This window comes from Seriola lalandi, unplaced genomic scaffold, assembly GCF_002814215.2.
Source record: "Seriola lalandi dorsalis isolate HSWRI2012SDOR001 ecotype SW California unplaced genomic scaffold, Sedor1 jcf7180002054062, whole genome shotgun sequence".
Taxonomy (NCBI): Eukaryota; Metazoa; Chordata; class Actinopteri; order Carangiformes; family Carangidae; genus Seriola; species Seriola lalandi.
The window spans coordinates 173,929-188,998 of NW_019524615.1; the positions used below are offsets into that span (position 1 = coordinate 173,929).

Genomic DNA, 15,070 nt, shown 5'->3' on the forward strand with positions numbered 1-15,070 from the left:
GTTGGCGGGGGTGTAGTGGTGAAGAAACTGACCTAAAAAAAAGTGTAAATAAAGCAACCCCTACCCCCGGAATGAGGCGTTACCCCTCCGAGTTTTTCGATCAATCACAGGGGACAGTGGCTTCTTTTGATAAAAACCCCAAATTGTCATTGGGCAGATGCAATCATGTGACAAGCAGCACGGTCTAATTCCAACCATGTCCTCATGGAAGCAATAGTTTATGGCATAGAGGTCTCCATACGACTATATCCAGTTTAGTAGTTTATGAAAATAAACTGCTCATTATTTTTATTATTATCGTTATTATTATTATCATTATTATTACTATTATTTCTGTCCCCTCTGACATCAGCGGGCTTTCAGGACAAGAAGGAGGAGATGAATTACGAATTTGGGCGAGAAAGTGGTTTTATCAACAGCCAGCCGTCGCTCGCTGAGTGCCTGACATCTCTCACTAACCCTGTCGGTGATGCATTTCAAAGTTCATCAATCAAGAGCTCGGCGCTTTCACAGTCGACACTGATTCCTCCTCCTTTTGAGCAGACCATCCCCGGCCTGAACCCGGGCATCCACCCACGGCACAGCCGCTCAAAGCAGGCTCTGAAAGGCTGCAGTCCGCTGCATACCGCATCCCTACCCCCGGAGTACCCGTGGATGAAGGAGAAGAAAAGCATCAAGAGGAGCCAGACTGCTGCTGCTGCTGCTTCCTCTGCGACAACGACTGACTCCTCACCACTCTACTTCTCCCCCCAAGGCAAGACATGATGATTAATAACCTCCATGTAAAAGGCTCCTCATTGTCTGAGGATTCCCCTCTGCAAGGAGCTGCGTCCCGGGCCTTGTGCGACGTGGGCGTCCCTTTAAACCAGTATAGGATTTTGATTTAAGCATGCTTAATCTCATCAAGTAACGCACTGACTTGTGATGCAGTGTAAGAGTGTTAATGTCTGACAGTAATGGAGAGTGATAGATTATTCTTACACGGGCCGGCAGCTGGCATGTTCATTAATCTTCACCCTCCGTCCTGTCCTTTCCACGCAGACCCATCATATTCTGCCTGGGGCCCATAAATCTTCCTAGTCCTGGTGCTTGCTTGCCACAAGTTTCACCCCATAGAGCCTGTTTTCCAAATGTGTTGCTGTTTTATTTTTTGATCACCATCCTTCCTGTGATTTAAAAAAAAATGCTTGTATAATAATCTTTGGTTTATTTCTTTAGGTTCACCAGAGATACCAGAGGGTGGTGTTGGCGGTGGAGGAGCATCCAGGAGGCTGAGGACTGCTTACACCAACACCCAACTTCTGGAGCTGGAGAAGGAGTTTCATTTTAACAAATACCTGTGCAGACCGAGGCGAGTGGAAATAGCGGCTCTGCTGGATTTAACAGAGAAGCAGGTGAAAGTGTGGTTTCAGAACAGGAGGATGAAACACAAGAGGCAGACCCACTGCAAGGAGAACCGGGACAGCGAGGGGAAATACGCGTGTGTGGACGACGGGCCGGAGGACGAGTTCGAGCGGGAGGCGGACAGCGGCGCAGCCGGGACGCTCCTGGAAAGGGAGAGGTATTTCCACCAAAATACCTTGACTTCACAGCACTGTCAGAACGGGAACAATGGGGAGACTGTTACGCCTTTGAACAGCAATGAGAAAAATCCGAAACATTTTCCAAACCCGGCTCCCACTGTTCCCATCTGCGTGTCCACAATAGGCCCGGACAATGATAATTCCCCGGGCCTGGACGTCTCTTTGCAGGATTTCCACGTTTTCTCATCCTCCTCCTCTTTCTCACCAAGTTTGTCAGATTCATCGCAGAGTCCTCTGCCTTTACCCTCCGACACGTTTGACCTGTTCTCCGAAACACTCACAACAATCGACCTGCAGAACCTGAGTTACTAAAATATTTGTTTTAACTCTCATTCAGACACTTGTGTTCAGTCAGTGTAGCTACTCAGTTTAAGCGAGAGGGGGGAATTATTTAATAGAGCTCACAAATAAGGTAAGTTAAAGCAAAAACAGCGAAGCTACTATTTTGCCTTCATGGAGTGTTTATTCCATTTGGCTGCTAGAGGACATTTCACACTTATTTTTATATGGATTTCGACTATAACTGAGCAGAATATTTTCCTTGAAATAAAACTTTGCATTGATTGGAATCAGATGCGCTATTGTCTTATTTCCCAGGTTTGGAGAGATGACCTACTGATTTTAGGTCTGTATCCTGCATAAAACGCAAACATATGTTTTAGAAGAAAAGTGAATTATGTTTGAAGATAAACAGTTTATCTCGGCATTGAAATGAGGGGAATATATATGGTATAATTTAAAAAACCCCTGGGTATGTCGGTGTCCTCACCCTATTATCAAACCACTTGATTTTATCACCTCAAACTTTCCAAAAACAATCAGCCAAATAGGTGCACTAACCACAGCTCTATAAAATACAAATAAAATGCAAGAAATGTTAGTGATGATTATATTTGCATTCCATTATTTATGTATTTTTTTATTTTAAAGAGGTTGAGATAAAAAAATTTTCAACCTGACTGTGGTTGTGGTGTAGTCCCTGCTGTTTTATCCCGACATGAGAAAAAAAGAAAAAGAAAAAGATTCATCACCTCTGCATGTTAAAGCCCAGAAAAAGAAAATTAGCAGTGAAAACTGACTGTTAGGACTCTTAGGCCAAAAGCTATGACTTTTCTTGGCTCCCAAATTAGATTTTATTGCCTATAAAACTCACAGCACTGAGGGTGCTTGTTTATGGCCTGATCCGCAATGTAATACAATCTCTTTGAATTAAGAATTGCGCCTTGCGCCATTGTGGCCTTCAAAACCTTTTTTTTTTCTTTCTTTCTTTTTTTAATAATCATTTAAAATTATTTAGGGTTAATTCACAGCTGCAGAACATTTTTTACAAATTATAATTTATCTGGGTTTTGTACGGAGGCAAAAATAGACCATGGGCAGATTCCAGTTCAATAGCAAAATGCATTTATTCTTTTCATTTAGTGTAAATTGAATGTTAATTAAAGTAAATATATGTTTATCTGGACGGATCTTGTCCCTGTTCTCCATCCCCTTCTCTGCTGAAGGAATTCTTCGGCTCCATGGCGCACATAGAGAAGCCTTTGCCACGATGCAGCAGTCGTGGTTGCATTTTTGTTTTTTTAAATAACGATACTATTATTAAATGTTTACAGAAAGTTCTTGATGAAAAGCTTAAGCCATGAATTGTTCCAGGACTCACAAGCTCCACGATCACACCGATCAATTACTGCGACCAGAGTCTGCTGGCGATATAAGATTCATTTCTTGGCTCCGTATCTCTCTGCTCATCCTGCTGCTCTCAGGACTGTGCGGTTGGGCTCGGAGCCTCGTAGCAATAATTAAAAGGTGAGGTGAGGTGGTGAACTGTCATTCCTACTGAGATGTGGTTTGAAGTGATGGCGACTGTGCACAATTTGAAAACAAGGATTGAGTGGGCTAATTGCAGAAAACCCAGGAGGCACTGAAGCAGTCAGATTTGGTTTGGTGCTGCAGCCACTGAGCTATATATACATTTTTATATTTATTTATTTTTTAATATTAAGGCCACACAGTGTCACCATGACCTGTGTTTGCAGGTTAAACTAAATAGAAACCCATCTCCTCCTATGCTTATTATTATAAAAACGTGTTCAAGTCTATCTACTTATTTTCCCACAGTCTCTCCTAGCATAAAATAAAGCAGACACCTGTTGCATCTTACTTCCTACACTCAGGTTCTTCATATCTCGTCTGCATTGTGAATTTAAATCATGCCTTTTCTGTATAATGTTTGGCTGAACATGGTGAGTGACTGCAGCTACTGAGCACAGTGAGCAGATCACAAACCTGCAATGAGAGTGATGAAAGGGGAAGTAAAGATACAAAGGGAGGAGTTAGTGTGAGATGACTGGCCAGTAGATGAAGCTTCATGGGAAACCAGATACAACACTGTGCCAGTAGATCCCTCCCTCCACACACACGCACACCACAAACACACACACACACACACACACACACACACACACACACACACACACACACAGGTCAAAGGTCAAGCTGGCTCTCCTCTCCTCTCCAAACTGGGAGGAACTGCTGCCAGGTCAGGAGGGGGTCAGGTTTTGAATGACCGCAGAGAGTTTGTGGCACATAAAGAATTTATTGACCTAAATAGTGATATCACGAAATGTCATGTATGTATGACCAACTTTGGAACAGTAGAATATGATCTGAGGTTTAACTGCATAAATAGCTGTGGAATAAGATTATACTGTATATCACACAACAATAACCTCAAGATCTATAATGGCTGGTGCTACTTTTCTAAATAGGATTCTGAATGCAAATCCAGAACATTTTAAAATCGAGGATATAAAGCAAATGTAAAAGGCATTATTCCAGCATACCACATATATATTTATTTGGATCACAGTCATCAAAACACATCTTTACTCTCTTTTTAAAACACACGAGAAATACCAGAATAGCTGCTGTCTGGGTTTCGCTTTCCAAAGCCGCTGGACTGAAAAAGAAATGGATAGTGGTTTGTGGGGAGAGTCTGTGCATCTGGCAGCTCTGACAAACACACCGCCACCTGCAGCTATACAGTAAGAGCTGAGGCTCTTCACACAGCCCCTCCAGAGCTGCTCTGACATTTCTAGGCTCATTTCTCCACAACAACAGGCTATAGAGTTCAAAGGCTCAGCCGTTTAACCAGGATTGGGTGTTACTGCCTGTCAAAAGATGACTAATGAATGAGTGACACCTTTGTAAACAATATGACAACAGGCTGCTCTCCTTGAATACAACAGGAGTTAGTCTTTTTTTCTTCGCTTCACAGAATTGTGCTCATCACTGACTGTACAACCGAATACTCTCACAGATAAGATGCAAATCATGATGCCAATATTTAAGAATGTCATGTAGGAATAAACAAGTGTAGCAGAAGTAGCTCGGTCTCTTTGAAACATCTCTGTTGTTCCAAGACTAAAAGACCTGCCGAAGAAACCTCCACATCAGTTTTGCATAATTGCCTTTTTATCTATTAATAATCCCTGTTTAGATTTATAGTGTTGACATATTCATAAACTCAAAGTGCTTGCATCCTTGTAAAAAACAACAACAACAAAAAAACCACTCCCAATGTGTCCAGTGAGTCAGTGACAGCGAGCAGACTGGCCAAGAGAAATATGATCTGGAATCAATCAAAAATATGATCATCACATTATACTCTGACTTTATTAGTCTGTAAAGAGCCGTAGCTCCATTAAAGCATCAGCCCCCTGTCATCAGGAGCAGTCTAAAACACACACACACACACACACACACACACACACACACGGAGCTGATGTTAAAATAAACATCAGTCCTTGCATCGGAACTGGCTGGTCAGTGATAAATGATTGGCAGATGAACTTCCGCGTGTCTGAGCCCACTGCTGCTTCCGTGTCAAGTGAAGTTCCTCCTGCCGCCGGACGGTCCACCGCTGCCAAAAAACAAACTCTCATCACACAATGCGTGCGATTCCTGAGGAGTTAACGACGCTCATTTCAGGTAAAAGGCTACACCAGTAGTTTACTGTAGTTTGTTTGTACACGCTGGGCTGTTTTCCGTGTTCTTTTGTTGTTGTTTTTTAAAGGCTAGTTTCACTGAGTCCACTTTTGAAGAGACCGTTGTGTGAAAAGAGGAAGCACAGGCTCAATATGGATGACTGGGTTTCTTGTCAGATGCACTGTGCTGCTGTTTGAGTGGAAAAAAAACGCTGCTTGCTGTTGATAAGAGTCAAACAATGGGCAGGAAACTGTTCAAACTGCTGTTTGAGTGCGTTGTTGTGCTTTTAAATGCAACATCTCAAGCAGGACTGGACCATTTGACCATCAAGTAGGCTAACAACATCAACATCAGTTAGTGCTATCAGCTTGTGTTAATGATTTACCTGGTGTTTGGTTTTGGTTTTCAGATCTAGAACATTTCCTCAATGATGGGTTGAAAGGAGAAAATTTAAGCAAGAGGGCAAAAGAGAAGAAGGAAGCCTTCATCAAACGGATCAAAGAGGTCAAACAGGGGTATGTCTGTTTGCATTGTACATCTTTGTTTGTTTGAATGTGGTTACAAAAATCTAATTTATTTATTTATCTTTTAATGTTGTTGGTGTTAACATCCTCTTACTGTCTCTCCAACAGCTTTCCACATGATTTTAAGGAAAAAAGTGAGTGTTAGTCTTACTCTTTGTTTAATAATCCTGAGCTCTTACACCAGTGGTTCCCAACCTAACCCACACAAGATGTCAACACATGAATCTAAAGTGTCAGTGTCATCCCCATTTTAGAAAATAAGACAAATCCAATGTTTATTTTCCAGTGTTGAAGACTTAATACATTTACTTTTTCTCTTGAGAAATAATTTTCGCTCTTCATGCTTTTAAAACTTATCCAAACTGCTCAGACCTCAGAGACATTCACAACCGTTTGGGAACCACTGTGTTACGGCATACCATGTATCATTGCTGCACAGCTCCTTGTCTTTTTTTCAGTAGGTGGAGATGACTCAGAGGACTCAGAGGAAGTTGACAGCAACAACGATGGAGGGTCGCTGCACTCAGAGCGCACAGACAAGGATGAAGACAATTGCGAAGGTAAGCCACAAGCACTTAGCAGACGTCCAAAATTGACTCGCTAACTGCTAACAGGCTGCGGATTAAAGTATTGAAAATTCAATCTTGACATGAAAGTACACAAATCTTTGCATCTGCTCCTTGGAGAAAGTGACTTTGAGTGGCACAATGAAGGACACATTCCAACTGTAACTTGGCAACATACTTGGGAAGCAATTTGGAGGCATGACTCCTACTCCCACCACCTCTTTTCACCCCACCCCTCTGACAGCTAGAGCATGCTTTATTGCTCTCAGCCACAGTCCGGGGACTGAAAATTACTGCCATGGCTGTAGTTTGAGGAGAAAAAAACAAACATTCCTCAACATACAGTAGTTTTAATCCTCTGTGCTCCATCATGGTAATCTATCTACGATTTTTGTATTTGCTTTTTTAAAACAGAGTATCAGGAAAATCCTTGTGAAATGGCGATTAGAGTCCAGGGTTTATGGGTTGGAAGCAGCTGCCAGTTTTATGGCTGCTCTTTCACACAAAGCAACTTTGACACAGCAGTTGAACACTTGCACTGACGTTCCACGCTGCAGGGGAATCTCCTCTAGTGGGAGAGAAAAAACATTGCTTAGTGGAGGGCATTCGTTTTTCAACATCCATCAGCTGAATACATGATAGCAAAATTACCCAGAAACCCATCTGGTGATGCTTAGCGTTTTAAAAACAAATATAATTTTCACTTTTGACAGGAGTTCACTTCATCTGGCTTCCTTAATTCTTTTCCAGGTGCCCAGCAGTCCCCACCTGTGGCAGCTCAGGACCTGATTTCTGTCTTCAAAGCAGGATACCTTGAGAAACGCAGAAAGGGTGGGTGCTCTGCCAGTAAGATGCATATATTTTGGAAACAGGGAGCTTTAATTAAATAGCAGAGGTCGTCTGCACACTGAAATTTGCATGGTCTCAAAAAATGTATTGATGAAATGTTTTGACCTTTGAGATCTCTTGTCAGGCAAACGTCAAGTCTGAGATCACATGATAGAGAATAATACCTCAAGTCCCAAAACGATTCCCCATGCATATATTTTATATTTTATATTTTATAAAATATATGTGATACATACTTTTGGCATATTATTTATTTTTGACATTTTCACATTTATTTGAAGTACACATACACAGCCCTAATTACCCTCCAAATAATTTACTAAAAGAGATGGACACATAGATCTTTAATACTGAGATAATTGTTGGTTTTGCCTCCACAGATCACAGCTTTTTTGGCACCGAGTGGCAGAAGAGATGGTGTGCTCTAAGCCAACATACCTTCTACTATTATGGCAGTGAGAGAGGTAATTTTCTTTCTTTTTTTTTCTCATTCCATCCCTGTTTCCCTGTTAATTATGAATCACATACTCTTTGAGAAAAACTTAAATAGGAGGATTGTTTCCCAGGTTGTCACTGTGGCGTTGCCCTCGTTGTATCTGAGGCATTAATGAGGATGTTTTTAATTTTCTGTGAACAGACAAGCAGCAGAAGGGCGAGTTCAGTATCGACGGGTACTCTGTCAAAATGATCAGCACCTTACGGAGAGACTCAAAGAAAGACTGTTGCTTTGAAATTTCGGCTCCAGACAAGCGGGTCTATCAGGTAAACACTCGTCTCTCGGTGATGCTATGAGCGTAAATGTAGCTCCTAAATTGAAAAACAAAGGTGGACTTGAGATGTGCCATGTTTAAAACTTGGCGAGCCATGCGTGTACTTGCACTTCATTAAATCTTTGTTTATTTTAAAAGCTATTCATTCATTTGACACTGCTGCCTTTGCAATAGCTCAACCTGTCACGCATATTTAAAAAGTCTAAATGAGTGTTTCTAACATTCAGGCTCTTCCATGCGGAACATTTTACTATGCATAAATGCAGTATTATTTGTTTATGTTAATTAATATATGTAGAACTGCATATTGCACTGACTGCAGTTTTCATTTCTCTCGTCTTTCATCACAGTTTTGTGCGTCATCGGTGAAAGAGGCGGAGGAATGGGTGAAACAGATAGACTTTGTTTTGAGAGGTTTGAACTGTTTCTGACAGAGAATATATTCTTATGCTTTATCATGCAACAGCGACATTTGTCTCTTCAAGAATGCAAAAATCTAAAAATGAACAAAATTATGTAAATATGAGCGCCGGATACTCTGTGCGCACTGGTGTACAAATCAACAGTTACTGTGTGTAAGTCAAAACATATTATATTTGGCTGTTTGTAGATATGACGGGGATCATCCCAGAGGAAGATGACGAGGACCAGGAGATGTATGATGATGTTGGACCTATGGCTAATACATCTGAGCCTGAGCCGATTGACGAAGACATCTATGAAGAGCTCCCAGGTCCGACCACACGTTTTATCACAGCGATGATCTCCATTGTCCTGCAGCACATGAACAATTTACATGATTCTTTTTTTTTTTTTTTTCTTTTTAATTATTATTCAAAGGTTTTGTTTACTGCCATTCTATGTTTTTGCTGCCACTAATTAGACAGAGAATCATAACCTCTAATTCATAGCACACTCATCTGACAACATTGTCTTGTTTCTGCAGAGGATGACATGCCCACTCCAGCAAAGCCTCCTCCGAAGGTGGAGCCATCGACCAAACCTGCTCCTCCTGCTGCAGGTACACAGCACTGAAATTTGTCTCTGGTCTCTGTGTATATACTGTATGTATATATGAGTGGCATTTTTAGTTTGATGTTTTAAAGACTAGTAACTTTCTCTATGCATGCAAAATATATGATGGGACTGTGACCAGCAAATGTCCCACTTTGTTTTTGGAGGAAGAGGAAGTCCCTGTGAAAGCGTGCAACAGAAAGTTAGCACAATGCTGGAAATAACTTTCAACCCAGTTAGACAACTTCCTTTTACTATAAGTGATGTGTGACAGTTTTATAAGTGCAAAAATACTTTCCCATAAGAATATCTATTTTTATCTACTGTATGGAGATGAACATTCCTAAAACCTTTCCAAACTATTCCACTGAGGATCATCATCAGACAGGAGATGAACAGCTTCGCTGAGCGATGGAAACACTAACTGCAAGAAACTAGCTGTGTCCTAATTCCATACTTTATACTAACTCTATGCAGAATACTATATATTAATATTTGTAGTTTACAGATTTTTTTTCCTCACTAACAGAATTTACATATGCCATGTAAAGGCAGTCAAACTGCTGCTTTACAATGGAGCTGCAACTAGTAATTGTTTTCATTATCGATTAATCTCCCTGTCATTTTCTTGGTTAATCATTTAGTCTACGAAATGTCAGAACACTGTGAATTATGTCAATCGCAGTTTCCCAGAGTCCAAGGTGACGTCCTCAGATGTCTTGTTCTGTCCGAGCAGCAGTCCAGAACCCAACGACATTCAGTTTACAGTGATAGAAAACAGAGAGAAGCAACACATTTTTTTTAAAAACAATTTTAACAACAACATCTTGTTTTTTTTGTTTTGTTTTTTCTGAGTTATTCCACCTCCATCCTCAATTGGATCTTCTATATCTCTTTCGTGCACTTCACTGTGGGATAGTTGCACATTCAAAAATGAATTTTTTTTTTGTTCATTCTACATTCTGACTTTTTGGAGTATACTTAATTTCGTCACTTTGCCATTGTGAACACACCGAACTACATCCTCAAAATCTATTTAGAATTAACATAGAATTGAGACACAGCCACTGTCTGACCCATGCACATGAATCGTGTCCTAAATCTATCCTACATACTAATTCTATACAGTATGTATACATGCTAATCGTTATAGCAGCCAGTATACAAAAATGCAAGATAACCCTTTTATACTACCATGGATTGATACAATAAGTGTGGCATTGAATGTCAGAAATAGACATCAATTTTGTTCCTAAGCTTTAATACTTATTTGTAGTTTTCCAAGATCTTTCTGGGACTGTTTTTTTTTTTTCTATTTCCTTTCAGCATTATATTGTGAGAAAATAGTATATGTCAACAGCACTCTCAAAAATGAATTTTATTTAGTATGGCTTCTGTCAGGTTTAAGTACACTTTGTTTTTTCGCTCTTTCAGTATGAACATACTCAAAAGCTGTTTAGAATTAATATGTGATATGTATCTGTGACACACCTACTGTCTCCTCTTTGCACATGTTGCCTCCAAGTTCTGCTTTAGGCTCTCCACTGCCTCCTGTTGGTTCTGCTCCACACTAACAATCACTGCTGTGTCAGACCTGTAGACAAAAAACAATTACTTTCAGTGGAAAATAAAGCACCTTATCTGTTATCACCCTATTGCCCATTTTTTCCATCCAGTTGATAAGAGCAAAGACTACCAGAACTACTACCAGGGCTTATGGGACTGTACAGGGGACCACCCAGATGAGCTGTCCTTCAAACGGGGAGATGCTATCTACATCCTGAGCAAGGTATGGTGAAGGGAGTCCTTCTTGTCCGAGGTGAAACAACAGCGTTTTCTTGATGCATGATAAAGCCAGGATTAGCACATACCCAACTGTAATGCAAAAGTTTGAGATGAGGTTTGTAGTCAGAGTGGTCGTGCTGGTCTGAGACCACCTAAAGTGAGTTATTTCTAGGCCCTCAGAGTAACTGACTGTTCACATTCTTTACTGGCAGAGCCTGGCCCACCGCCTGGAGGTGGACGGCTGATGGTAAGAGGCAGACTGGGCTAGGTACTCTCTCTGGCACTGAGATGGGGATTAGTTGTGTCACAACGGAAACTGTTTTAGTGTTGCTGGCGGAGGCTGGGCTTAGCTGGCACACAGCGCCGTTCCATCACTTCCATCTGGACTGTTTCAGCACGCTGCCGCTGTTGCCATGCCAGGCAGTGGGCAGCCCTCAGCCCACACACCTCTCAGACATCTCCCTCACCTCGCCAAATAGGAATGTGTGTTCTCAGGAAACCCAGGCTCAGTCCGACACTCTATTTAGAGCAGGTGAAGACGTGTAGTGGACGCACAATTTCCGAGGCTTGTCGACTAGGTGTGGGTGCCAGGTGTGGAGAACTGGGGGTGGGGTGGGGGTTCTTTACCTTTATTATGCAACCAAACAGGAGGGCTTTTGTGCTTAACTGGTTCATATGAACGCCAAATTGGATTTTGTTGTGATAATTTTAACAAGCTTGTTTTTGAACATTGCACAGCAAATAAGTCGAGGAATGATACACTTTCACAGATGCATGTCAAACCTGTGGGATGTGTTTTTCTTTTCTTTTTCTTTTTGAAAGTGTGAAATGTACACCATCTAGACTGGCTATATTTCCTGTCTGGTTTGGTTTCTGTGCAGCATGTAGTCAACTGAGACATACTGTTGTCAACTGGCCAGGGCCTTTTTCAAATTCAAGTCTGCCATCTAGTGGCTCAAGGACTTAAAAACACTTACTGAGCTCCAAATATTATATATTTTATAAAAACCTGATTTATAATTGGGACTAATGGTTAAATTTCTTTATCAATCAGAGCAGAGCAAATTATTTTTCATTATTAATTACCTCCCACTTATTTTACTACTGGTTAACTGATTAAATGCTTAGTTTATAAAATGTCAGGAAATAGTGGAAAATATCTTTCAAAATTTGCCAGAGGTGACATCTTTTCTTTGTATGACAAACAGTACAAAGTGAAAGGGATCAAGTTTTCACAATTACGAGGCAGAAACGAGCATTTTTGTATCATAAATGACATAAGCAAATAATGGATTACCAAAATTGTTCATTTGTGGTTGATTGATTAATTGATTAATTGATTCAGCGCTAATGGAAAGAAACAAATGCACGAAGCAGACAGACCCGTCAATGCTCATTGGCCAAATGCCTGTTTATTACTCCTCCTTCGTGTTTGTGGAAAAGGACCAAGAATCAAGTTGCCCTTTCACTCAGACTGGGAGTGCCATTAGCTGAAACCTTGGTGTTGGGGGTTGTGGCCTGCTGCGAGGGCAATGACCATAAAACCTGTCTGGACTGCTGCAGCCAGCTGCAGCTAAAGTGGACAGCCAACTCCCCCCTCCCCTGCACCGTTCCCTCTTCCCCCATTCTCCTTTCTCCCTCTTCCCTCCCCCATTCCACAGCCCAGAAATAGCTGTAGTGTTACAGCTGCGAGACCCCCCAGTCAGGACCTGAGTGTTGATTATAGGGTCTGACTGGGATTGAGGGAGAGTGTGTTGTCCGGATATGCAGCAGCAGCGGGCCCCTACCCCCCACCCCGGCCCAAGTCACCGCACATAAAACTAATCGAGAAATGTAACATCTCGCTTAACGAAAGTGGCTAAATGGGTTGATAAAATGTAAACACTGTCCAAACATATTGCTGCTGCTGCTGCTGCTACCGTTGCTGTTGTGTCGGCAGATCTTTCACTTCTTGTACAGTTTGTGCCTGTAAATCCATCCAGGCTTTGGGAGCCTTCTTATTTGCTAGAAGTAATAAAAAAAAAATAAAAAAAAATACAGGACAGTGGTATCAGCCAGCTAAGGGTGTTTGCGTTAATGTGTGTTGTCACAGTGTGTGGTGTCATTAGTCTTCCACAGCTCTGTATATGTTCTCTCGTGTTGTGTCCCGCACTCACTCAAGCATGACTTATTTGTCAGCCAGAACTACACAATGAGGTGTTGCTGTTTTCAAAGACTAGCTGCAGGAAGTCACAATACACACACACACACACACACACACACACTCGGGTCTCACACCCTTTTACACACACCTCATGTCAATCTGCTATATTATCCCGCAGGGGCTTGTGGAGAGGTGACATTTTCATCAGGCAACATATTAATGAAATGCATATGACATTTTTCTGCTTGTTTCCTGGGATGTTTAAAATGTTGTTAATAAATTTAGAAGTACTAGTTACTTTATACTGTATTCATCTCATCTTATTACTATGTGACATGGACAGTAAGTCAAGGACCTTTTTTATCTGACATGACGAATGACCCATCACCACACAACTGTCAGTGCTAGCCATTTATATTGTCATTGTAATCTTCCTGTGTCTAATATCACCACATGATCACTTGCATCCATTACTCTCCCCTGGGAATAACTGGACACATATGTGGTCCCTCCTTGTCCCCGGGTTCTGCCTCGGATTTGAAACATTGTGCAGGTTCCTCTTCCTTCGGCCTTGTCAGAACGTGATCTCCGGCGTTGATTCATCGTCCCGGGAAGACTTTGATGTGAGGTCAGGCTCTTGGCCAAAGAGAGAGAGAGGGATATTCCCCTCTTGTCTCAGATCTCTCCTCACAGTGTCCTCCTCACATCTCAGCATGCTGACAGCCATTTGGGGCTATTACTTGTCATGCTCTGACAGATTTATGTGTGATGCGCTCTGTGCACACTGAGGTTTTTGTGTGGAGTGGAGTAGAGTGTGCTCAATCTCAAATCCGACACTGTGTAGAGAAGTAGGACAGGGAACAGGAAATGTAAAGTTGTTGGTGGGATGTTATGGGATGTTACAGATGTGGGAGTGAAAGGAAAAAAGTTAAGATTTTGTAAATAGGTGACAGTTGGGGGTGGCCACGTGTTGGGTTTTTATTTGTTCTGCTGGTTATCATTGCTAATTTTGATTTAATTTCTTAGATATTCTGTCCAGTCTTAAAGTCTCCAGCTCAAGGTTTTCATATTTCAAAATGCTGCTTTCTCCACACATTGAGCTTTCTTATTGGTCAGAATATGAAAAAGCAGCAAATCCTCAATCTGGGGAAGATGGAATGAGGAAATGTTTGGCATTATTGCTTTAAAAAATGACTTCAAAACAATGATCAAAACAGTAGATTTTACTCTTTATAGACCAATCAATGAATTGTTGAAGCTCTAATTGTAACATTTTAAGACTGACTTTACCTTTGTTGTGTTATAACTGGCCAATAATCTCTTAATCCGCGACATGAATTAAAAGAGATTAGTGAATGTGTTTTATTAACCCACTCGTCCTCTCAATGTCTCCCCTTTGTCCCGTATCCAGGAGTACCAGAACTTTGGCTGGTGGGTTGGAGAGAAGAATGGAAACATAGGAATCGTCCCCAAAGAGTACCTCATGGAGCTTTATGCCTTATGAATTCACCCTATGTAAGTTTTTTTTTTTTTTTTTTACTTGCTGAGTTCTAAACTAAATGATTATAATATATGCAAATGGGATAAATCTGCTTTATTTTAACTGGTACATTGTGTCATCTTCCAGGATCATTCCCTCCCATATCCACTGTAAGAGACTGATGATTGGATTAAAAAAAAGGTTTTCATATGACTGAAGCACATGTTTAAGAATATTTTTCTACTTTGCACTGCTTGTTTGTATTTATTTTCTATACAAGATACACTTTTTCCACAACAACATTTCATGCTCTGCTTTATGGCAAATTTGGTATTTGCAAATGGCAAGATAAATAAAGATTGAAACATA

At 41.1% G+C, this 15,070-nt stretch overlaps 2 protein-coding genes across 3 annotated transcripts; both read left to right on the forward strand.

Moving 5' to 3' along the window:
- The first annotated feature begins 65 nt into the window (after positions 1–65).
- hoxa2b (homeobox A2b) lies at positions 66–2,152 on the forward strand. Its single transcript, XM_023403084.2, has 2 exons — positions 66–754; positions 1,219–2,152. The coding sequence occupies exons 1-2, from the start codon at positions 265–267 to the stop codon at positions 1,893–1,895; spliced, it is 1,167 nt and encodes a 388-aa protein (XP_023258852.1). The 5' UTR covers positions 66–264; the 3' UTR covers positions 1,896–2,152.
- A 3,263-nt stretch (positions 2,153–5,415) lies between these two features.
- On the forward strand, positions 5,416–15,070 carry skap2 (src kinase associated phosphoprotein 2). Of its 2 annotated transcripts, none has more exons than XM_023403082.2 (13): positions 5,416–5,573; positions 5,980–6,085; positions 6,203–6,228; positions 6,553–6,654; positions 7,411–7,491; positions 7,890–7,973; positions 8,147–8,271; positions 8,630–8,693; positions 8,890–9,012; positions 9,226–9,300; positions 10,970–11,082; positions 14,633–14,736; positions 14,849–15,070. In XM_023403082.2, exons 1-12 carry the CDS (start codon positions 5,534–5,536, stop codon positions 14,723–14,725), a joined length of 1,032 nt encoding a protein of 343 aa, XP_023258850.1. In that variant the 5' UTR covers positions 5,416–5,533; the 3' UTR covers positions 14,726–14,736; positions 14,849–15,070. The 2 variants fall into 2 exon arrangements, with proteins under 2 accessions (XP_023258850.1, XP_023258851.1); XM_023403083.2 differs by having other exon boundaries at positions 6,556–6,654.

Excerpts from the sequence above, each read along its gene's own strand:
- hoxa2b (XM_023403084.2), top strand. The coding sequence starts at position 265 with ATGAAAATAAACTGCTCATTATTTTTATTATTATCGTTATTATTATTA. Across the intron at positions 755-1,218 it reads ACTCTACTTCTCCCCCCAAG|GTTCACCAGAGATACCAGAG; the intron begins GCAAGACATGAT and ends TTATTTCTTTAG.
- skap2 (XM_023403082.2), top strand. The coding sequence starts at position 5,534 with ATGCGTGCGATTCCTGAGGAGTTAACGACGCTCATTTCAG. Across the intron at positions 6,229-6,552 it reads ACATGATTTTAAGGAAAAAA|TAGGTGGAGATGACTCAGAG; the intron begins GTGAGTGTTAGT and ends TCTTTTTTTCAG. Across the intron at positions 11,083-14,632 it reads CTATCTACATCCTGAGCAAG|GAGTACCAGAACTTTGGCTG; the intron begins GTATGGTGAAGG and ends TCCCGTATCCAG.